General features: G+C 42.7%; 2 protein-coding genes across 2 annotated transcripts in view; one reads left to right on the top strand and one right to left on the bottom strand.

Moving 5' to 3' along the window:
• LOC148220137 (sorting nexin-2-like) overlaps positions 1 to 24000 on the bottom strand; it is a 165761-nt gene that overhangs the window by 50643 nt on the left and 91118 nt on the right. The gene's annotated exons all lie outside the window — the stretch shown is intronic.
• Positions 1 to 24000, top strand: part of LOC148220138 (uncharacterized) — a 44454-nt gene that overhangs the window by 690 nt on the left and 19764 nt on the right. The window contains exons 3-4 of the mRNA XM_088155757.1: positions 2756 to 3820; positions 5013 to 5120. Of these exons, the coding sequence (XP_088011883.1) occupies positions 2756 to 3820; positions 5013 to 5120 (1173 nt within the window). The remainder of the gene's footprint in view (positions 1 to 2755; positions 3821 to 5012; positions 5121 to 24000) is intronic.

Here is a 24000-nt window from a genome sequence, read left to right as displayed (position 1 = left end):
CTCTCAAAAGATATCACTGGCTCTTCCTTCCCCAAGGACTCAAAAAGTCTCCAACGATTTGCCAATGGCACGTGGCACACATCCTTTCTCCTGTTTGAGAACAATTCCCAGAAGCAATCACTCATCACTACATGGACGACATCCTAGTTTGTGCATCAGAAAAGACCTACTTAGAAAAAGCTGTCAAAACAACCATTCAGACCATAGAAAAAGCAGGACTTGAAATCCATGAAGACAAAGTACAATACACCAGCCCCTGGAAATACCTAGGACTTTTAATCCGAGAAAGGACCATTGTGCCCCAGCAGCTCTCCATTCGAGATGACCCAAAGACCTTAAGAGACCTACACAGCCTGTGTGGATCCATCAACTGGATCCACCCCCTACTGGGACTCACAACAGAAGACCTCGCCCCTCTGTTCAACCTCCTCCCTGGCAATGAAGACCTGGACTCCCCAGGCACACTCACCCCGGAAGCCCGACAATCCATCATCAAAGTTCAGGAAGCCCTGTCTTCACATCAAGCACACAGATTTGAGCCAAATCTGCCTTTCTAGTTTGTCATTTTAGGAAAGGCCCCTTGCTTCTATGGACTGATTTTTCAATGGGACCCTCAACTTACAGACCCCTTGTTGATCCTTGAATGGGTTTTCACAAGCAATCAGCCCACAAAGACAATTACCACGTTTCAGGAAATCATGGCACATCTGATAAAAAAGGCCAGAACCTGCCTCCGCTCTCTTTCAGGGTGTGAGTTCACATGCATTTACCTGCCCCTGACCATGGGAGATTTGGAAAATCTGCTCCAAACCAATGAAAATCTTCAATTTGCTCTAGATAGTTTCACAGGCCAAATTTCTATTCACATACCAAAACACAAACTTTTTAATCGAAATGCAACCTTCAATCTGGTCCCAAAAGTCGTTCAAAGCAGAGCACCTCTCAATGCTCTAACCGTTTTTACAGACGGCTCGGGCTACTCTCACAAGTCTGTCATGACTTCGAAAAACCCCAAAACTGATGAATGGGAATCTGATGTCCAAATTGTGGAGGGATCTCCACAAATTGCCGAACTGGCAGCCGTTGTTAGAGCCTTTGAGAAATTCAAAGACAAACCCTTTAACTTAGTCACAGATTCTGCTTACATAGCTGGTATAGCTATGAGAGCAGAACATGCTTTCCTCAAAGACATTTCCAATCCAAAATTACACCAATTGATTTCTTCACTAATAACCCTCATTTCCCACAGAAAATTACCCTACCATATCATGCATGTTAGGTCACACACTGACCTCCAAGGTTTTATTACAGAGGGAAACAGGAAAGCGGACGCACTGGCCATGCCAGTCGAGACTGCAAACATCCCCAACATTTTTGCTCAAGGGAAGCTGTCACATTCATTTTTCCACCAAAATGTACCTGCCCTCATGAGTATGTTTAAAATTCCAAAAGGCCAAGCAAACGTCATTGTGGCAACATGCCCAAATTGTCAAAACTACCAAGTGTCCTCCATGGGCACAGGAGTCAATCCCAGACGCCTGAACAGCTGTCAGCTGTGGCAGTCTGATGTCACCCATTTCCCACCCTTTGGAAAGTCTAAGTATGTGCACGTGTCCGTCTACGCATTTTCTGGAGCAGCTTTTGCATCAACTCATGTAGGAGAAACAGCCACTCACGTTATCAAGCATTTTCTCCTAGCATTTGCCACTTTCAGAGTTCCAAAAAAGATCAAAACTGACAATGGACCCACCTACATCTCTCACAAATTTCAAGAGTTCTTCCGTGAATGGGGAATTGAACACATTCAGACCATTCCTGGAAATTCCACAGGACAGTCCATGATAGAGAGAATTCATCAAAACATCAAAAGAATCCTTCACCAGCAGCGAAGAGACACGGAAATTTTATCTCCAGTGGAAAGACTCTGCAATGCTCTCTACATCATCAATATCCTAAATGGAACCAAGTCAGAACCAGACCCCCCAATACTCTGACACTTTGCAAACTCAACCCAAGCAAAGCTCACTGAGAAACCACCAGTGCTGGTGAAAGACCCTGAAACACATCAAGTTTCTGGACCTTTCCAATTAATTACCTGGGGAAGGGGGTACACTTGTGTCTCCCTGCCATCTAGACCAAGATGGTTCCCAGGAAAAAACATAAAACCATACCTAGGCAGGGCAAAACCTACTCCAACAGACAAAAACAAAAGCTCCCCAGAGTCAAATACAAGACCTCCTCAAAACCACACCAGCTCTGCTTGGAGAAGAAGATGCTGCCAAGCACCTGCACATCAAAGAAAAGATCGCCTGTCACAAGACAGCAGACGAGACAAAAAACTAAGCAGCACTCTGCTGCATCAGGCAAATCATAAGCCAGACAGTCTGGCCACAAAGTGACCTTTAGTTAGATATTACTACCTCTACTGAAACACCCTAGTATTAGCTCCCCCCCGCAATGATTTCACTGTAACCCCTAATCCTGTATTCACTTCCCTATCCCTAGAGAGAAAAAAAAAAATAAGGGGGAGGGGAAGAGAAAAAGGAAGGAGATGAAGGAGAAAACCCTAACCCTCTCTCCCTCCCTCATCAAAAAAATAACTGACTTTAATTATATTCCCTATCAGAAGGCCCATCCTTGTCCAAAGATGAAAATTATCTCCGTTGATGCTGTCCTCACTGCTGCCTGGACCCTCTTCACCGTGCTGCATGCCTTCAGCTGGATCAGTCCATAACTCAAACGCAATGTCTGTGAGACTTTAGCAAAGACATTAAAACAAGATAACATGTGCCTGTCTATGGGCAACTTTGATAACCCACTTTCCATATGTCTAGTAGGAATTCCCTTTGTAGCAGATGAATGGCCCGTCCAGAACTCAGAGCTCCTCCGCACCACTGGTAAGAGACCAAATCCGGTTGACACTTGGGACCATTGGACAAAAATACTGCCAAATGCCCCCGAGGAACCCCAAGAATTAGATTTGCTGGGGTCCTCCAAAGCCACATACTGTGTCAAATTCTACAACAAAAGTCCAAAGCAAAATTTGCCTGGATTGAGTCAAATTCGAAATACATACAGAAAAGACATATCACCCATCAACAAAGCCTACAATTATCCTGATTGGTGCAATTGCACCACTCATGCTCTCTCTGAATCCTCCATCCACCCCAAAACATTACCCCGTGGAATGTTTCTTATCTGTAGTGATCGGGTTTGGGCTGGAATCCCCTCTCGCCTTCAGGGGGGACCCTGTAGCCTTGGTAAGCTTTCTACCTTCACCCCCAACATTACCTTATTACATAATTGGAAAAAGGAGAGTGAATCAAAATGTGAAAAAAGATCTTACACTGAATTTGATGAGAGTTGTGACCCTAAATTGTACAATTGGAACAAACCCCCAAGAGCTGCTGTCTCCCTGTTCTTACCATGGGTGGCTGCAGCAAAAGCCCTTGGTGAAATTACCCATTTGGGGTGTTGGCTCAGTAAGCAAGCCAATGTCACATCTGCTGCTTTGAGTGATCTTTTAAAGGATGAAGAAACCATGAGACACTCATCCCTGCAAAACCGAGCTGCAATCGACTTCCTGTGGCTCACCCACGGGCATGGCTGTGAAGACTTTGAGGGGATGTGCTGCTTCAATCTCTCCTCACATTCAACATCCATCCAAGCAAACATCCAGAAGCTGAAGGACCTCGTGAAGGATTTGAAAGTACAAACCACCCCAGACTCGCTCAAGAACCTTTATGGACAATGGGGACTGACGGGGTGGGCCGCATCTCTGGTCAAGGGACTTTTATGGATTTTAATCATAGTTGTCACTGTATTAGTTATGTTTGCATGCTTTGTTCAATGTTTTAAGAAAGTTGCTGAAAGCTCCTTTTTAGTAAATACAGAGAGAGGAGTTGTGGAGGGAGCAGAAAACATTCATACAGTCTCCCTGCATCCTCAGAACAAGCTCCTTGGAAAACCATAGCTTAGAGATAAGAAATGGCTTGTGAAATGATGAATACAAAAGGAATTTAGCTTCCCCCCCTTGGAAGACCCTCTTATCTATCTTCAATATTAGTGGTTCATCCTCTTTTAGTATCCATAGGCCAGCTTTGAGTGTAAAATCCCTCAGGGATTGGTTAGAAAGTAGAATTCCCTTGGTAATTGGTGCAAATTATAAAACCCTCAAAAGATATAAAAACCCCTGTAAAACAATAGCTGTAGGTATATGCTAGATAGGATGCCTTCATAGAATAAACTATGGATTTGTGCCTTTCTGCATATGCTGGTTTCTTTACCCCGCTGGTCTGAGAGCTCACTGCGAGCCAAAATTCTATCTGGGCAAGGCTTGGGAACATGCTCCGTCACTGAGGGCTGCAGAAGCAGTCTCAGGGATCCCAAAGGGACGCTGAAAACCCCACCAGTGACAAAAAAGGAAAAGGAAAAAGAAAAGGAAAACAAAGGGAAAGGGTTGAAGGGATGTTCTGCATGCAGCATAGGACAGAAGTTTTTAAAGCGTGGGTGAGAGGAGGTGGAAGATTTGGAGCTGATCATTACTCTGTGGCAAAGAATGGGGGAAGGGAATGATGAATCACTGGGAAATATGTTTAGACCTATGAGTACATTGTGGGAAAGTGGACTGGCATGGAGAAAATGTTTTAGGGGATCAGAGGATTTTAGAACGGAAATTTTGGGGGAGATACCAGGGAAGTTCTTATGGCTCCCCCACAGCAAGTAATCAGGAATCATGGTCCAGTAACCTAGTTTTTAATAGTGGATTTAATGTTTGAAGAAAAGCGGAAGGAATTTGTGGAGGGAGCAGAGACCCTAGCAAAGCCTCCCTGGAGAGCCATTCCCTAGATAAGAATTACTTAGTCATGGTGACTAGGCTAAGAAACCCTTTCCCCGCTTCAGACTCCCACTTTATCTCCTTGTAAAACTATTGGTCACATTTCCAAAACCCCTAACCATTGGTGACTCTGTCAAGCCACACTCTCCCTATCAAAACCCCTGCTTTCACCCAGTTCAGCGGACTGCCGCTGTCACTGGAACCCTTTGCAGAAGAAGACAATAAAGAACTCTGTGGAACCCCACACATCACGTCCCGGTCTCATCTCTCCATGACAGCTGAGGTACCTTGCGAACTAAGCTGAAATCGCTCTAAGCTGAAATCACTATAAGAGCTGACTGTCTGAAACCCAGGCCTTGCTTGCATATTGGTACCTTTGCGACTGAGATTGCCTAAGACACCAGGAAAGGCTGTTCCTTGCAGGATCCCCTATCCAGGAATGTCTGCGGCAACTAGGCACACTGGCCAGGACAGGAATTTATAAGGAAGATCTGAATAGAGTTGCTAAACTATTTGAAATCAAAATTAGGACTCAGGACCTCCTCACTTGGAGACGGCTGAATATTGTAATGGTGGTTATAGTATATTTGACAATTTGCAAAGAAAGGGGACATTGGAAAAGAGAGTGCCCCAAAAGCCAGGGGAAATCTGACAGGAAACCTAAACCCGGCTCTTCAAACCATCAAGCTCAAGACCTTAAGCGAAAATGATGCACCTCCCTGAAGGGGACCAGGGAAATCATCCTCAGCTGGGCTCCTGGTTACATTATTGCTGGGGAATGAAAAGGTAAATTTTTTTAATTGATACAGGAGCAACTTATTCAGCACTGAATATGTACAGAGGAAAACTTAGCTTAGAACTTGTAAGCATTATGGGTATGACAAGGAGGAAAGAGAACAGGTCTTTTTTGCAACCATTACTATTTAAATTAAGAAAACAGTGGAGGACACACCAAATTGTGTATGCCTGAATGCCCAATCCCCTTGCTGGGGAGAGATTTATTGGGAAAATTGGATGCTCAAATAACTTTCTGGGATGGGGAAATACAAATTTAAATACCAGAATCAAAAACTGACAAGGCAAAGATATTTATGTTACAGGAATCAAATAAGTGTGAAGAAATCACAAAGGAGGTAGAGAGTGCTGTAACCCCACTGGTGTGGGCAACTGAGAAGCCTGGATGATCAAAGATGGCCAAACTAGTGAGGATTACTCTCAAACCGGAAACCAGATCAATAACTCCAAAACAATATCCTATTAAGTGGGAGGGAGGCAAGGAAAAAGTTGGAGAAACTTAGAGAAAAATTTTTAGAACTGGGTTATTGAAAGAGTGTGAATCAGAATATAATACACTGATATTACCAGTTAAAAAGCAAAATGGAGATTATAGATTAGTACAAGATTTAAAGGCCATTAATAAAATGTACCTGATTTTCATCTAATAGTAGCTAATCCATATACGCTCTTGACAGTACTGAAAGGGGAATACAAATGGTTCATGCTGCTCAATCTTAAGGATATCTTTTTCTGTAATACCTCTTGACTCGGATGTTAATGATTTTGGGGAAATTATTATCATATGTATGTTTATTCTGGGAAAATCAATGAATATGTAAAATACAGTATATAAACAGAAACTTTCCTGTACTCAGCATGTGTGACTTAAGGAGGAGCTATCCCCTCATGGATCCAGCCAAATAAAGAATTCCTGCTTCTTAATGCTTCATTGTTTTTAAGGAGTTTTTTTATTTTACCGAATTTTTGTTAACACTTTCATGACTGCCATCCTAAACATTGCTACATTAACTGTCACCCTTCAGGCATGTGCTCACCCCTCGATGGCAGTATTAGATGTAAAAGATATGTTCTTTTTGGTGAAGCTACAGGAGGAAGATAAGGAAAGATTTGCTTTTACCTATGTCTTTGTTTGAAAGACAGGTGTCTGCCAAGGAAGGTAGGAACCTCCCTTGGAATGGAAAATACGACCCCCTTCCCTCCGAATTATTATAACTTTGAAATTAAGGGGCTTTCAGACAAAGAGATGGGAAAAGGAATAACAGTTCTTTACTAGTATGTATATGTATAACAAGGTGTCCTGGTTTCGGGCAAATTTTGGAAGGAAACTTCTGAAGTGGTCTCCTCTAAACAAAGCAGATTTCAGCGGCCCTTCCCCCAACCGGAGCAGGAGAATAATCTCCTTGGAGAAATGTGGAAAAAAATGTTTATTTAACAGGCAAAGTACTCACAAACATGAAAAAAAATTAATAATATTAAACAATAAAACCTCTCGCTGATCTAAAGAGATGGCAAATTCAGAAAGTCCTTGTCGTGGGGTGTAGCTCGGCTCGCTCAGTCTCCTATCAGTCCCTCCTGCGCTGGAAAATGTTAATAAATGTTAATAAATGTTAATAAATGTGGGGGGCAGATTTGAGCTGCATGAATTCTTGTTTGTTCCTAATTGTGATTGAAATTTACTGGGAAGATTTGATGGCTAGAATGGGAATGCAAATGAGCATTGTAAAAAAGTGACACGGAGTCCGAAACTGTGATATCTTTGTGTAAAATGTCTGAGAAGGCTTATGCTGAAATAAATTAGGAAGTATGGGCAACCCCAGGGACAAATTGGTTAATACCCCAGTCTTAGCTCTTACAGATGCAGAAAAAAAAATTTTCAACTATATGTGGATGTCAAACAAGGTCATGCTTAAGGAATTTTGGTGCAAGAGCATGGGGGAACACGGAGGCCTGTTGCCTATTTTTCTAAGTTGTTAGACCTCGTAGCCAGAGGCTGGCCCCATTGTCTGCAGAACTGTGCAGCCACAGCTCTGATGGTGGCTGAAGCCCGAAAGCTGACAAGGGGAGGGTATCTCATTGTTAAAGTCCCACATCAGATTAAAGCTTTGCTAACTGAGAGAGCCTCTAAGTGGATGACGAGTGCTCGATTATTACAGTATGAATCTTGTTTAATGGAACAGGAGGATTTAGAATTTAAAAGTGGGGAAATTTTTAATCCAGCCTCTTATTTAAATGGCCCTGAAGAAAAGGGGGGCCAGGAAGAAATCCATGATTGTATCCAGGTTATAGACCTCCATGTTACCGTATGGACTAGAAATCCTGAATATTAGAATATAAAGTGTATAAACCATAATAGTAGTAGTAATGCTAAGGCTTGAAGACTGCAGTTCCCAGAGTAGGCCCTGGGAAACTAACTTAGGAATGTGCTGTGCTGAGAGCATGCAGAACCGTTAGTGATAAGGTTAAAGTATAAACATAAATAAAGTACCGGTGGTGGGCAGTGGCGTAAGAGAGAGATTGAGGGGGAGAACACTATAGTCCTAAGGCAGTGGCGCCAGAGAGAGATTGAGGAGGAGAACACTATAGTCCTAAGATAAGCAACCATGTAAGATTTATGACGCCAAAATGCTATCTTCAAGGTGAATGTATCTATAGAAGAATGTGTACTTCTGCACATAAACCATTTGTAAAAAGGGTATAAAAAACCCTCTAAAAAAAAAAGGGAACCAGTGGGATCCTGACTTGGGACGCGAGTCCGCAGGTCCCCGGGCCCTGAATAAAGCACCGCATAAACTGACACTCTGTTAGTTTGTGTTTTACTTGGGGTTTCGGGCAGCATCCGGACACGGGCTAGGGAAGATTTAGGAGATATTCCCTGGCCTGAGGGAGAGAATGTGTTCATTGATGGGTCCTCCAAGGTGGTAGAAGGCAAACGATTTACAGGATACTCTATCGTGAATGGAAAGCAATTAAAGGAAGGGGGGAGGTTACCAGCCACCTGGTCAGCTCAGACAGCAGAGCTGTACGCGCTTGTGAGAGCCTGTGAATTATACCAGGACAAGACAGTAAATATCTTTACTGATTCTAAATATGCATATGGGGTGATACATGCATTTGGAAAACTATGGGAAGAAAGAGGTTTATTAAGCTGCAGAGGAAAGACGTTAGCTCACGAGAACTTAATCTCTCGCCTATTGGAGGCAGTGAATTTACCAAAAAGGGTGGCAATAATCCACATTAAGGGGCATCAGGCAGGATGGTCGAATTCGAATAAAGCAAAAAGGACTCCTCTGTCTCCTTTTTGGACATAAACCTCTGGTGTTTGTGGATTAATTTTCCTGACGCTCTTAAATACCGATCGTTATCATCTCTGTTAAAAACTACAGTGCAATATTGGCTTTCGCATTTATGCAGCTTTTGCATGTTGGTATTGACCATAAATATTTGGATATAGTACAATGTATAACTCTATTTAGATGTTCATTAGTATAACATAATCTATCAGTTTAAGTATGTATTGCCTAGCTCATAGAAATGGTAGTGTGATGAATATATATATTCTACAATAAGCCTTAGCAAAATACTAAATGTTAAGATGTTTTCCCCCACCTAGTGCTGAGATGCTTTTCTGACCCCTCCAAGTGATCACTGTGACACAAACCAGAGCACCAGAGGATAATTAGGGAATACCTTTTAAACCTGAAGAGAACTTGTTAACTCCTTATCAGAGGGCGTGGAACAACAGGATGGAGACACAAGAAATAAAACATATCAACTTGATTCACAGGATGTCATGCAGATAAGTTAGTGTAAAGAAAACAAACAAAAGAGTTCCTGAAACATCAAAAGCTCACAAGAATGTCTGAATAATGTATGAAGCACATGAATATGTATATACCTCAGCAATGTAACAGCATATAGATAACACTGTCCGAATTTACCAGCTTGCTTTTTGGTCAATCGCCAAGGGCACCCCAGCACTGGTTAATTTTTTTTTGTCCTTGTTTTATCCCTTATTAAAGTCTTAAAAAATTCCAAATTGCAAATCTCATTTTTTCACATCTCTTAGGCAACAGATGGGGAGAAATTCCCTGAGAGAAAAAGAAAAAAACAAAGAACAATCCTAACCTCCAACAACCTCCAATAGGATACAATTTACTTTTAACAGACTTCCTCATAGCTATAAACATTCATCCTCTATAGCTCATGCAGCTCTTGCTGAATTGTTGGACAAGCTGTTGCTGCCATTTGGCAAGTACTGTACAAAACAAAAGACAACAGTGGAGCTAAATATAGTATTAGCTCTGGGTGGATATATGCTAGGCAGTCACTAGAAAGGGTATCCAGTCCAGAGTATCCCTGATGAGACTTAAGTAATTTTTATTTTCTTTTCCAGGAACAGTACCGGTGACAATATCATAACACCTTCCCTGGAGATAGTCAAACACTGGAAGAATACTTATCCTTGCCACAAGATTAATAATCTCCAGTATGAATCAGATCCAGTTTATACATTGACAAGTCCAATGCATCGGGTGGAAGCTCACAGTTCTTTTATTTGTACTAATCAATATGGCAACTGCAGTACTTTCCAAATCATATGTTTACGATTGTTGGAAATACAGGAATATCGGGGAATAAAACAAAAAAATTAACAAAACCGGTCAATAATCAATAATACAGTAAGTGGCTAAAATCTGAAAAGGTAGAAGGGAACTGTCACTTTTTTGTCCCACAATGCAGAATCATCTTTATTAGACTACACAAACACCCTTTTAACTATAAAAATGGTGAATCAGATAGAAAAAAAAGAACAATCTGTCCACAATGCATCCTACTATCTCTGAGACCCCTGATAAGACTGTTGAAACCTTATCCCCACAGGTTTTTCAAGTTGAACCCTATGCTATTAAAAATACAGAGTAGCAACAAGTGGTGTTTAATCCATCATGGTCCTCGAGTAAATGTATGAGAAACAACCGCTCACTTTAAAATTTTCAGAAGTTTATTAAACCTTAACAATTACAACAAACGACTGAATAAGGAAAAAGGGACAGCACCGGGAGCATATGACTGTCTGCCACATGCTAGTCTACAAAATGGCTGCTCCACCTTTTATACCCCTGGGGGGTTGCATCAGCCAACTCTGGCCCCTCCCAAAGTCTGTCTGTCAACTAATTTTCACTGTCCATTGGTGGAGACTACTTTCTCGCAACTTGATTGGAGGTCATGTGTTGTCATGCCATACCTCCTTAGCAACAAGCCTTCCCTATACCCAACTGCCCCATGTAAGGGGCACATGTGCACACCCTCCCTCCACAAGTCTTTCACAATCAAGGCTGTCTAGTGGCAACAATACCAAAGGGGGAAGGGGACTATGGGGAGAACGGAGGATGTCTAAACAACAAGACCATGATAACATAACCATACATCAATAAAACTTCTCTTAACATATACACAATATTCATCCCTTAATTGCAAGAGCCAATCCATCTCATTACCTATCTATACGTAATGTTATAGGTAATCTATCTATCTATCTATATATCTAGTGGAACTATCAATGAAGGTTAATATCTGTGCAATTAAACCTATCTGCTCAACATTCCTAAATGCATCCTGTATAGGGTGGTCAGCATGGTTGCATGGGCAAACCCTCACCTCTCCAAAACGAGGAAGGAGAGATGTGATTGGCATCCTGAGAACAGGATTAGGAGTATTAAACAGCATAGGTGCTGAAGTTTTGGCAAACAAATTAAGCTTGGAAACAAGTGATTTATATAAATTGGAACATTTGCTAAGATTTTGCTGGCACTAGAAACTAGTCAATGGCTCTTAGCTGTTATATTGCCTAAATGGGAAAGAATAAATAAGAAGAATCACCAGGTAGTTGTAGACACCATTGACCAGAAGAATGTTTCTCTAGCTCTTACTGGTATGCAAGCTCACTTATGGGTGTGTATTGGTTTGGTACGGCCTAACTTTTGGTATTGGGGGGGCCACAAAGATGGCCCCTGTGAAAAGCTCCTGGAAGCTTCTACCATGTCCAGCAGAGTCAATCCCTGATGGCTTTGAAGATGGACATGCTGCTGGCCAAAACTGGGGCAATGAAAGAGGTTGGTAATGCCTCTGTGATGACATATTTAAGAAGAAAATCTAAACAAGTCACACAGTTTTTCTCCTAATAAATTTCACTTTGCAGCCTTAAGTTGAGCCTGTTTTGCCCTTAAAGTGTTTTTTACTGCTCCTTATCTCATCTCATTAAGCCTTCATTAACTTTTTTTTCCCTCTCCTCTGCCCATCTGTGGCAGGAGAGGGTGAGCGAGCAACTCTCGAGGGTGCCTGACGTTGGGCCAGTGTCAAACTACGACAGGGTACAATCAACTATAACAGCAATTATAAAGGAAGGCAATGAGGGAACATTACCAGTGAGATTCAAAATTTAATTTGGGAAAATGCAACTCAATTTGAAAAGAATTTCCAGTCTTAGTGGTATCTAATAAACTTCGCTTATCACCCCACCAAAAGTAAAGCCATAGCTTTTGTTTTTATAAATACACAATGCTTTGGTGTCGCAGTGCAAGCTGGCTTATACTGGTTGCCTTGGAAACCTGGCCCAGTTCCATAGGTCGGCCTCTGGATGAACATTCCCCCATCAGATTTCACCTAGGCTGCAGACATATCATTGGTCAAAGGGGCTGGGTGGTACCAAGACCTCGACCAATGATATGGTCAGGCACGTGAATTTTGAAGCCCCTATAAGAGAGCCTCCATGAATAAACTGTTACTGTTGTCCACAAGAAGCTGAGGAATGTGTCGTGTGTCTCTGACCCCTCCCCCACCACGCAGCGACAAGCCAACACACTGCTACACGTGGTGCCCCATGTGAGGAAACAGACTCAGTTACCTTAACCACTGCGGAATTGCTGGAAGACAGAAAAGCGACGGATTTGCCGTGGATGACAGTGGAAATTTTGCTGCCAGCAGCAGCACCTCTGTGGGGTGTGGCTCTGCCACGATCCAGCCTCTGTGGGGGCATGGCTTCACCTCCAACCTAACCTCTGTCGGGCGTGGCAATGCCCCTGACCAACCGGCCGCAGAGTATGGCTGTGCCTCTGGTGGGCGTGGCTTCACCTCCAATCCAGCCTCCAGGGGGCATGCCTCCATCCCCAACCCAGCCTATATGGGCGAGTCTGGGAAATGCATCACCAGGAGCCCTTGGAGACATAATATCCAGGAAAAACAGCGCCATTGTCCCAAATGCACCACCCCTGATGGAGTCCAAGTTTTAATTGGGCTATATACAGACAAGGAACTCAAGGGATATCAGCAGAGAAAGCCAGAGCCATTGTCACCAAGAGGAGCAGTGCGATATCACTGCAGCCACTTTGTTGCCGACAGCTTTGCGTGATCCTGTGAGTGTCTGGCAAAAGGTAAAGCATGCCGCTATCGCGAGCAGGGACTACAAGGGAGCAGGACTCATTGATGTACCTATGTCGGGAGGCTGGGAGCCTGAGGATGAGACACTGGGAGTTAATCCAGTAATAAGGGGCAATGGAACTACTCCTGACAAGTATACTCCTTTTCAATGGCCAGTTCTCGCTGAACTGTGTCAGCTTGTGGCCAAACACTGTCTGGGATCTCCTGCCATTGCTAATATGATACGATTCTTAATCACCGAGGAGGTAGTGAATCATTAAAAAAACCGGTATAATCACGGACAAAGACCCTCTAACTAATTAAAGTTAGAAAGTGGTATGTTTATTCACCGGCGGGCAGCACGGGAGTCACCTCCGAAAGGCGTGACCGCCCCGAACAAGGTTCTTTGCCATCTATTTATTCCCCAAGATCTTACATACAATACATATGCATAACCCCAGCACCTCCCATCCCCATCCCATATTTAAATGAGCCCATTAGTCCTTCACGTGTGCGCAGTTCTTCTCTTGAATTGGGTCGGTGGTCTCGAAATGGGTCAGTGGTCTCGAAGGATTAAGTCAGGAGAGTCTTCATCAGGTCTCAGTGACCCTCTGGCACGATCCAAGGCCCTGTGCTTCATGGTTAGCGGTTTACTTATTTTACATTCTTTTGTACGTAAATTTATAATAGCAGATAATTATACCACTTAGCTCTAGCCTAAGCATCTAGTAATTATTAACCTACCATTTACCTACCTAGCTTACATCTTGGTCATAGAAGCTACTTCTACTCTTAGCAAAAATTCTAACTTTTTGAAACCATGATTCAGTAGTTCCCTTTGAAAGAGAGACCCACTTCACAGAAGTTTTGGGAGGACTGTTTGCCCATGTCAGGGACTCATGTTGCAGCAGGTGCAGTATGGCTGCTGCTTGTAAGAGTGGACTCAAGCTGGAGAAGTTCACGGAGAACTGTATCCCGCAGGAGAGACCCCAAGGTCTCACAAAGGAAGGACTCCTCTCCAAGAGCAGCTGAAGATAATCTTGGTGATGAACTGACCAAAAACCCCCATACCCTGTCTCCCTGTGCTCCCAGTGAATAGGAGGGAGGGGCTTTGGAGAAATAGATTCTTAACCACCTAGGAGATAGTTCCCTCTGATGTAAAGCAGCTGGCAAAACTAATGTTTAGCACTATCCAATATATGGTTTTTGAATCCGTGTGGAAAAGTAGTGCGGAAAATCAGGACTTAAATATCTACAGGTTCCACATGATGACCCACATTATCAGGCAGGGGTCCCTCAACTTATGGGTCTACCACCAGTGGGGGATCCAAAGCTCCAAGCCAGGCTGCATCCTCTAGTACTGGCACAGGTGAAAGTTTTGGGACTGCAGGCACTGTTTAAAGTAATGAACATGGCAAATCCAACCCAAATGTCTTCTAAAATTGTGGCAGTGAATATTGCAGCTTTTCTAAAAGATGCAATTTGAAACCTAGCCAGCCTGTTAAGCAAGCAGGTACCTGGGTGAAAATCCCAGCTCATCTATTGGACCTTAAGAGCTCATGTATCATTGGTTAAGAAAGTGAATGACAGAAATTGTAACCAACCACCTGTGTGAGCCCGGGAAAGATTGAGCACTCTATTTGAGCATACTCAGAAGAGAATAGAAAAAGCTTAAGCCTTGTTACAGTGAACTACGAGTGTCATGTCTTTGTCTCGGACCCGGCACCTCCCCAGCCACCCAATTGATGAAACAACAGAAACAACAGAAACAACTGTAACAACATAACACAAAATCAGACAAAGGGTCAAAGAACCATTTCTGCAGTTTATAGAAGGCTTACAAGATGCCATGGAAAAACAAATTGTTAATGCTGAAATAAGGAATCATTGAGTTTTACAATTGGCAAAAGACAATGCTAATGAAGACTGTCAAAAGGTCATAGAACTGATACCTAATGAAAACCCATCACTGAATGACTTGATAAATGCCTGTGCTAAGGTTAGATCTGATACTCATAAAATGACCATGTTAGCAGATTCCATAACATCTGCTGTAAAGGTAACACCTCAATGCTTCAAGTGTGGACAGCATGGGCACATGAAAGTGAACTGTCCCCACAAGTCTTCTCCACAGGGACAGAAGGGAGCAAATGCAAGCTGCAACCTATGTGGAAGAACCAGACATACGACCAAGTTATGTAGGTCCAAATTTCATGCTAATAGTCAATTTCTCAAAAACCAGGGAAACAGGAAACAGCTCAAAAGGGGAACGCATGATAAAAAAAGTAATTTCCTAAAACCCAGTACAATCCTATGTTACCATTTCACAGGAAGGACTCGAGGAACAGCTGAAGTGGATGTGTACACTTCCATCACAATAACCATAAACACCTCAAAGGCACATAAGGTCCCTCTTGAGGTTTGGGAGCCTATCAGGAAAGGACTGAGTGTACTGTTAATTGGAAGGCCCAGTGCCACTATGCAAGGTGTCTTTGGACACCCTGGTGTTATTGACGCAGATTTTACCAGACAAATACATGCAATGGTTTCCACCACTACTCCACCCGTGACAATCCCTGAAAAAAATGAAATTGCTTGACTCATCTTTTTTTACACTTCTGTCCGCAAGACAGATTCTAGGGAGCGAGGAAACCAAAGCATTGAGTCAAATGGACAGCCCTAGGTGAACTGGACTCAGGTAGTAGGTGATCAAAGACCTATTATAGATTGTATTGTTACGATGTCTAAGGTGAAGCCTTCACAGACAGAAGTCAAGGGGATGATTGACACAGGATCAGACTTCACTATCATTTCTGCCCAGAAATGGCCTTCATCATGGTCTATTACACTTGCAGGATCTGCTGTTGCTGGCATTGGAGGGACCACACAGAGATACTTGAGCAACAATCTTGTGTTGATCAAGAATCCCGAGGGCCAAACAGCTACAATCCAGCCATACATTACTGTGGAAGACAATAAGTCCTCGGCATGGGAACCCCCTGCGCTCCAGTGGAGAAGCGAGGCCTAAGGGGCAAAAGGATTTAAAAGACTCCTTAGAGATATACCTCCCAAAAGAGTCCCCTTATAGTTGGTGGTGACAAGAAAGCTACCCCCATTGTGTTCTGTTTCTTCATGCTAATAGCCTGTACCCTGTTGGTCTCTTTCCCTTGTTTTGGTTACTGAGCTCTCATACTATTTGCCCTGTTGCTCTACCCCACCCCCTGCCTTCCCCATATAATCCCCTGTTTCTCCCCAGTTCGGGGGAGCTCTTGTGCCTGGCACCCTTAACAGTGGCCTCCTATAATAAAGGCTTTTGCGTTCTGTGAAACGCTATACGAGGTTCCTGTCCTTTATCTCTGTGTCACCCAGAGTGACTTCACAGGACAGCTGGAAATCACTAGAGCTGAAGTCACTCTCTGCTAAAGGAGGTGCCTATGCCCCTTGGGATGTCCCCTGATGGACACCTCTCCAGGAAGGTGGCGACACTCTGGGAAGACCACCACCAAAGCCCCAGACCGCAGCACATTACTGCTGCATACCTGAACCTGTGCGGGAGGGATGTTTTGTCAGCATGTGGAGTCCTGGTGGGGATGGATTTTTAACAGGGGACACTATATTAGACAGCATAAAGCATCCCACATTCGCTCGAAAATGGCTTAAAACTCAGCCAGTGTGGGTACCACATGGCCCCTCAAGAAAGAGAAATTACACGCCCTCAAAACACTGCTACAGGAAGAACTGGCCCGAGGACACATAGAACCATCTATGAGCCCTTGGAACACTCCAGTATTTGTCATAGAAAAGAAATCTGGTAAGTGGACATTACTCAATGACCTAAGAAAAATTAATTCTGTAATGGAGAGCATGGGCATTTTGCAACCAGATATGCCATCTCCTACAATGATACCTGCCTCCTGGGACATCTTGATTGTGGACTTGAAAAATTGTTTTTCACTGTTCCTTTACACCCAGACGATATCCAAAAGTTTGCTTTTACAGTGCCCTCCATGTATAAACCAAGTGCAACGTTATCAATGGCATACTCTTCCTCAGGGCATGAAAAACAGTCCTATTATCTGTCAGTGGTATGTGGCACAGGCACTCTCATCCGTGAGAGAACAATTTCCAGGGGCATACTGTCATCATTACATGGACAATATTTTAATAGCAAACCAAAGAAGAACTTTCACATATTTGGCCAAGCCTGTTGCAAGCATTGAAAACATTTAGGCTACAAGTAGCACCAGAGAAGGGGCAACAACAAGCATCATGGAAATATTTGGGACTTAAAGTAATGAACCAAACTGTACAACCACAAGCAATTCAATTTTCAACTAAAATTTGGACTCTAAATGATGCACAGAAACTTCTGGGTACTATCAACTGGGTCAGACCATATCTAGGATTAACCAATTCACAATTAGCACCCTTATTTGACCTCTTAAAAGGTGATCCTGAATTACCTTACCCCAGAAAATTAACCCCAGAGGCAAGAACAGCTCTCGAAACAGTAGAGCAAGCTATCACAGACAGGGAAGTCCACGGATGTGCCCAGAGGTGTGTATCACTGTGTTCATTCTCATTGTCAATTTTCAACCCACTAGTATATTTGGACAGTGGAATATTCACTGGCCGGACCCTTTGTGTGGGTGTTTTTACCTCACCGACCAAAAAAGACAGCACACAGAGAGTTTGAACTAATCGCACAATTAATTATCAAATGTTGTCACAGGTGTTTACAACTGAATGCTAGATGTAGAGTTCGAGCAGCGTGGGATCCAAGACAGAAAAACCCCATACTCTGTGATCTATGTGACAAAAGCCTTTATTGAGTTCTGACCTCGCTTTATATACCCCTTTCAATGTTCCCGGGCAAGCATCTATGATTGGCTTACAGGTCAGGCTGCCCAGCCCTCTGACCAATAGCTCTCTGCAGCCAGGGCTGGAACTCACTGGATTAAATCCTTGTCTGTCTCTATATCTTGTCCTATCTTTGTTCTTTGGGGGCTGGTTTTTTCAGCCAGGCTAATTATCCAATCAGTAGTCAGATTAACTGCCCAGTACAGGCCAGCCTATACTGTGACAATTCCCTGTTTCTTTTTTATTAATTTGAAGAAAAATTTTGAAACACAAATGTGCAGCTTGTTCTCTGTAATCTTGCCTGCAAGGGCCCTTTGCATGCAAAATTACATAAACAGCATCTATTCGATTGGAATGGGGTTTTACCTAGCTTAATAAATTTGGCTTTTTGGATAGTGATGAGTTCCACATACCAGAAGCTGCAGGTCTTTTGTTCAGGGACAGTCAGGTGAATTAAACACTTTTGGTTTCACATATAACAATTTAACTGTTTAATATAGAAATATAACTTAACTCTATAACCATAAAACTTTAAACTTTTCTTTTGAAATTATAACTTAAAATAACATTCAGTTTTAGAACTGTGCAAAATTCCAACTTGATAAAACAATTTGTAAACATTAAAACATTTAGTAAACAAACAACTCTGTTATTTCAGTGTCCCATAAGTCTGTGAGGTAGGTGCAATTTCTGTCATTTAATTTCTCAACGAATGATACATAAGCTCTTAAGGTCTAATAGATGAACTGGGATTCTCACTCAGGCACTTTGCCTGCTTAACAGGCTGGCTGGGTTTCGAATTGTATCTTTTAGAAAAGTTGCAATATTTACTGCCATAAATCCTTTAAATTTAAATTTTTGTTATTGAATTTTATAAGCTTAGTATTAAAAATTATTGATGTGCTTGATGTATCATTGGGGTTGTGTTGTTTTTATTTAGAAAACTGTTAACATAATTTTCAGCTTGACATGTTACAGGCTCAATGCTTAATAACTACAGTGTTACAATTTAACATTAAACAAGAACGACTTAGTTCTAAATCATTAACATTTTTTTTAAACGAAGAAACCATTTAACTTAAAACCATTTCAAATAAAAACATATGTATTTCCTTTATTCCTTACTCCCCTTTCTTTGTTTTATTTAAAAAACAATACACTACATAACTTGAAACTGTTTCAATTAGGAACACATGTATTTTCTATCTTTTCTCCCCCTTTTTTTGTTTTTAGAATTTAAAACAAGAAGCAAAACATACACCTTTAAATTATTTCTATATGGTGAGAATAATAATTACTGATATGTTGTAATCCAATTGTAGCGTTTAATACTGTTGAAGAGTTTTCTCTTAAATGATAACTTAGGAGAATCTTTTCCGGATAAGATTCTTCATGTTTATCCCAAAGGAAAGCACTTTAGCTTTTGCAAAGCTAAATCAGATAGTCAAAATGATTTCTTTCTCTTTTAAACTTAGAAATATGTGGATTTTCTAATTTTCTTTTCTTGTCAGTCAAATTCCAATTTGTCCACAATTGAAAGAGACTGAGAAGACTTTGATGATACACATTTCCTTTTGCTTAGTTAAAATCCCAACATGGCCTGAGTTGAGACTCTAGACTAGGCAAAAATCTTTATTATAATTTAAAACAAACCTTTGATAAATTTTCAACATTGTAAACTGAAGTGACAAGAGGTATATACTTTAGAATTTTTGCAACTGTGATTTGCCAATGAAACACCTTTTACTAAACTGATCCATATAAATTTGTTCTGTAGAACATAGAGTAAGATTTTCAATTCTTAAGATAGCTGATTGAGTATGATGCTATTGCAATGTATATGAATAAAGTTAGCAAACATTCAACTGTGAACTTTAATACACACTTTAAAATTTGTAGACTATATTTGCAACTTTGAAAAAATATTCCTTTAGCAACTATAAGAAAACAGGTTAACAAAGCAAATATCGACTTAGTAAAACTTGCAAGATATGCAGGTTTTGCTAAAATCAAGCTGAAGGTGGATGAAGCAGCTGTTCAGCTTTGCTGAAGGTGAACATTCCTGGTTGCATTGCCACGATTGGTGTGGCTAGGTTTTTTAATTTTCATTTTTACTGTTCTGGTTTTCCCACCTCTATTATAGGATGATTTGAGATTACCTGGTCTTCTAGCCTTCTTCTGTAAGCCAGGTCTCTTGGGACAGCTTGCCTTCCGGTGGCTTTGTTGTCTCTGATTGAGGCTTTCTGCTCTCAGCCTCACTGCTGCTGCAATAGAATCAGCTAACCTCTGTATGTTAGTTGATGTTGTCTCAAGTTTAGCACATGTATTAATTATTTCTTCCAAGGATGGATTTTCTTTGGGTATTGCATTTATGAGTTTTTTGCAGTCCTCATTCGCATTATCTCGTGCTAATTGTAGCAACACTAGATTTTTTGCATCATTATTATCTACTTCCTTTTCTATGGTATCTTGCAATCACTCTATGAACTGTGTATATGGTTCATTTGGGCTTTGTTTTATGTTTCTGTATCCTGGGGTTGGCTCAGACATGTTTGTAACCTTATTTAGGGCTCTCATTCCTAATTCTTTTGCCTGGTTTAATATCACAGAATTTAAGCATGCTTGTGTTTGAGGATCTTCCATGGGACGCACTCCTAGCAACTGGGGAACCCCCACCCCAAAGCACGGATCTTGCTGTGATAACCTCGAGTTTTGCAACTCTTGGTCCTCTGCATATATTCTCCAGGTCAATTCAAATATCATATACTGTAGTGGAGTACAGAGTAACTTTGCAATGTGTTTCATATCATAGGGTGTTAATTCAATATTAATGGTTCTGGAGTCGTTTTCAGGGCTTCGGTGCTGGCATTTGTCGGTTCCGATGCACTTCCGGGTTTTTCTTGTGTCGCTCCTGGTGTGACGTCATCGTGGCGCGCTTCGGCTCGGGGGTCGGTGGGGGTTTCCATGGCGACTCGGGGCGCTGCCGAGCCCTCTGGAGGCTGGGCTGGGGCCGGGGCCCCGCCCGCCAGAGGCTGGACTGAAGCTGGAGGTGCCGCCCACCAAGGCATGGTCGGAACGGGAGGCGTGCCCCCCCAGGGCTGGGCTATGCCAGATCACGTCGGGACTCACCAGATGTTGAGTTCGAGTGGCGTGGGATCCGAGACAGAAAAACCCCACACTCTGTGATCTATGTGACAAAAGCCTTAATTAAGTTCTGACCTCGCTTTATATACCCCTTTCAATGTTCCCGGGCAAGCATCTATGACTGGCTTACAGGTCAGGCTGCCCAGCCCTCTGACCAATAGCTCTCTGCAGCCAGGGCTGGAACTCATTGGATTAAATCCTTGTCTGTCTCTATATCTTGTCCTATCTTTGTTCTTTGGGGGCTGGTTTTTTCAGCCAGGCTAATTATCCAATCAGTAGTCAGATTAACTGCCCAGTACAGGCCAGCCTATACTGTGACAGCTAGAGACCCTTCAAAAATAATTATTCCTGTGAGACAAGATTGATTTGAATGGAGTTTTGCCAATTGTGCAGACTTGCAGAGTGTCCTGCAAAATTTCTTTGGACAAATGACTTATCATTTACCAAGCCACAGATTGCTAAAGTTAAGAAACTGCACTGCCTCTAAAACCTCTGAATATTCACACACCCTTAAAAGGTGCTACAGTGTTTACTGATGGTTCTGGGAAAACAGGAAAAGCCATTGTATCTTGGAGAGGAAGGTTGTTGGAGGTTGAATTATTCTCTTTTCTTTCAGTGGAATTTTCTCCCATTGTTATGCTAAGTAATTGTGGCTACACCTTAAAACGACAGATAATGTTCTCTCGTAGGGGGGTGGCTGGAGGGGGAGGGGGGAGGGGGAACCGGAAAAGGAAAGGTGGGACGGGGGGGTCTGGAGCGGGGGACTCTCTCTCGCTTGGCTCGTGGAGTGGGACGATAGCCTGGGGCTCCGGTCTGGCATCTCCCCTGCCATCCCAGCACTGAGATCCACGCTCCCTGCCGTTGGACATTGCTCTGCTGCTCTCCCATCTCACCCTACTATCTCCGGACACCCTGCTGAGCACCACAACCGACACCTTGAGGGGGAGTCACTTTCCCCATCCCCTCTCTCCCCTGGGCCGCCGCCGCCATCACCCAGCCCTCTTCAACTGCGCGGGACCTGCCCTGCCTCCACAGCACCGGTAACAGCACAGGGAGACGGCCTGCGGCCAAAAGGGACTGGAGCGGAGCTAGACTGTTCTGTTGCCAATTTTTATAGCTGTTGTTGTTTTCTGCCTTGTTAGATACCAGTAAAGAACTGTTATGCCCATATCTCCTGCCTGAAGGCGTCTGAATTGGACCTAAAATAATTAAAAGGGAGGGGGGTTGCACTCTGCATTACAGAAAAAGGGCTCCTGCCTTTCCTTAGACCATACCTGTCTTTCAAACCAAGACAAAGGTGAATGGCAAACGATGGAGGGATACAAAAGCGGATCACCTCAAATAGTAGAGCTACGTTCTCTAGCTATGTGTGATAGGTTGACTTGGGAAGAAGAAACTTAGAGAGAGGTTTTCTCTAAGAGAATTTCCTCTATGGGGGTTGGGACACCTGCAACAGCCAACAAGAGAAAGTTAGTTTGTTCCGTGAACACACATTTTGAAGGAAGTAATCCGGAACTGAGTCTCTGTCTTTCTGGCGGCTGAGCAGGTAACATCGACCCGAGCTTCCCCCTCCCCCATGCAGGGGGGGAGGCTCGGGAGGCCGTTTGGGCCCCGTTTGCCAACGAGGGGACCCGATGGCCGGGGGGAGAAAAAGTTCTGTGATAAGACCTTGACGGCTTCCTCCTCCACAGGCCTGTGGCTCTGGCATGGGGGGGAGGCCAACTCTTGCTGCTGTCGGATGGGCCGGGCCTGCCCAGGTGGCCATGAGCAGTGTGGGGCTGCAGCCCAGCCCCAAAAAGGCTGATTAACACCTCAGCTACCCCCCCCCCCAGCGCCGCCTGAGCCTGACTCAACTTCTGTAGTTGTGTTAAACTTTAACTCTTTAGTGCTCAGATAAGATTTGCAAAGCCTCCAGCCTTTCCTTTGAATATGAAAGGGAATAAGAAGATTTCTGAAATCAGTGATGTAAGAGCTAAGTTTTTAAGATGGAAGGAGAATGAGAAGATGCTGAAATGGCTGAAAATCTTTTTGTAAAATTGTAGGGATGAACTGATGTGCTGAATATTCCTATGAACCATGGAAAGAGAGATGGGAGGATGGATATGTTCCATTTGATAGATGATTGGACTAAGGAGCACCTGTTTTGAGAATTTCTGCCCTGAGAAAAGAAGGGGATTTCAGTTTTCTGAAGATGAAGCCTGAGCAGAGAGAATCTTTGCTGTCGAACATTTCATTTTTAAAAGTAATACCCCATGAGACAGACATAGCCCACATCTACAACTTTGGGACAGCTGTAGAGTTGGGAGGAGCGTCACGGTTGCAGGTTCCCCGGGCGGATGCAAATCATGTAAGATAAAACCACAAGAGGACTGTCTTCTTCCTTCTTGTGGGAAAAATCCCTACAACTTCAACAAGAAGAGGCTTCTCTCCAAAAGTGAACTGAGAAAGACTAAATTGGGGACTGACCGAAGTATTTGTTATATGTTTGTTTTGTTGTTATGAAGATTGGGAGAGGGAAGAAGGAGTGATCTGAAAAATCTTATTCTGAATTTTTTTTTTCCTTTCTCTTTTTTTGTGTAGTTAATAAATTTTTTTTATACTCTCTCAAATTTTAGGTCTGCCTTGCTCTTTTGCTCCTGTTTCTGTCTCACAACAAGAAAAATAAGTTTAGTTAAATTGGCAACTCAAAACGAAGACATTCATTTGGTGCATTGGCCGGGAAATCAAAATTAAACCAAGACAAGTACTGTGCCTATATCTCTAACTGCAGGTTTGTATGTATATATAATGTAACGGTTTAATTTCATATAGCATATTAGTATGGGAAAAATTCAGGGGTGGATAATCTTGGGGGTTGAATTGTTCCCTTTTCTTTCTGTGGAATTTCTCCCATTGTTATGCTAAGTATTTGTGGCTACACCTTAGTAACAATAATGTTCTCTTGC

Source organism: Sturnus vulgaris, chromosome W (assembly GCF_052056855.1).
Source record: "Sturnus vulgaris isolate bStuVul1 chromosome W, bStuVul1.hap1, whole genome shotgun sequence".
NCBI classification, from domain to species: domain Eukaryota; kingdom Metazoa; phylum Chordata; class Aves; order Passeriformes; family Sturnidae; genus Sturnus; species Sturnus vulgaris.
Note: the sequence above shows the minus strand (reverse complement) of the source record. Positions and strands in the feature narration are given on the sequence as shown.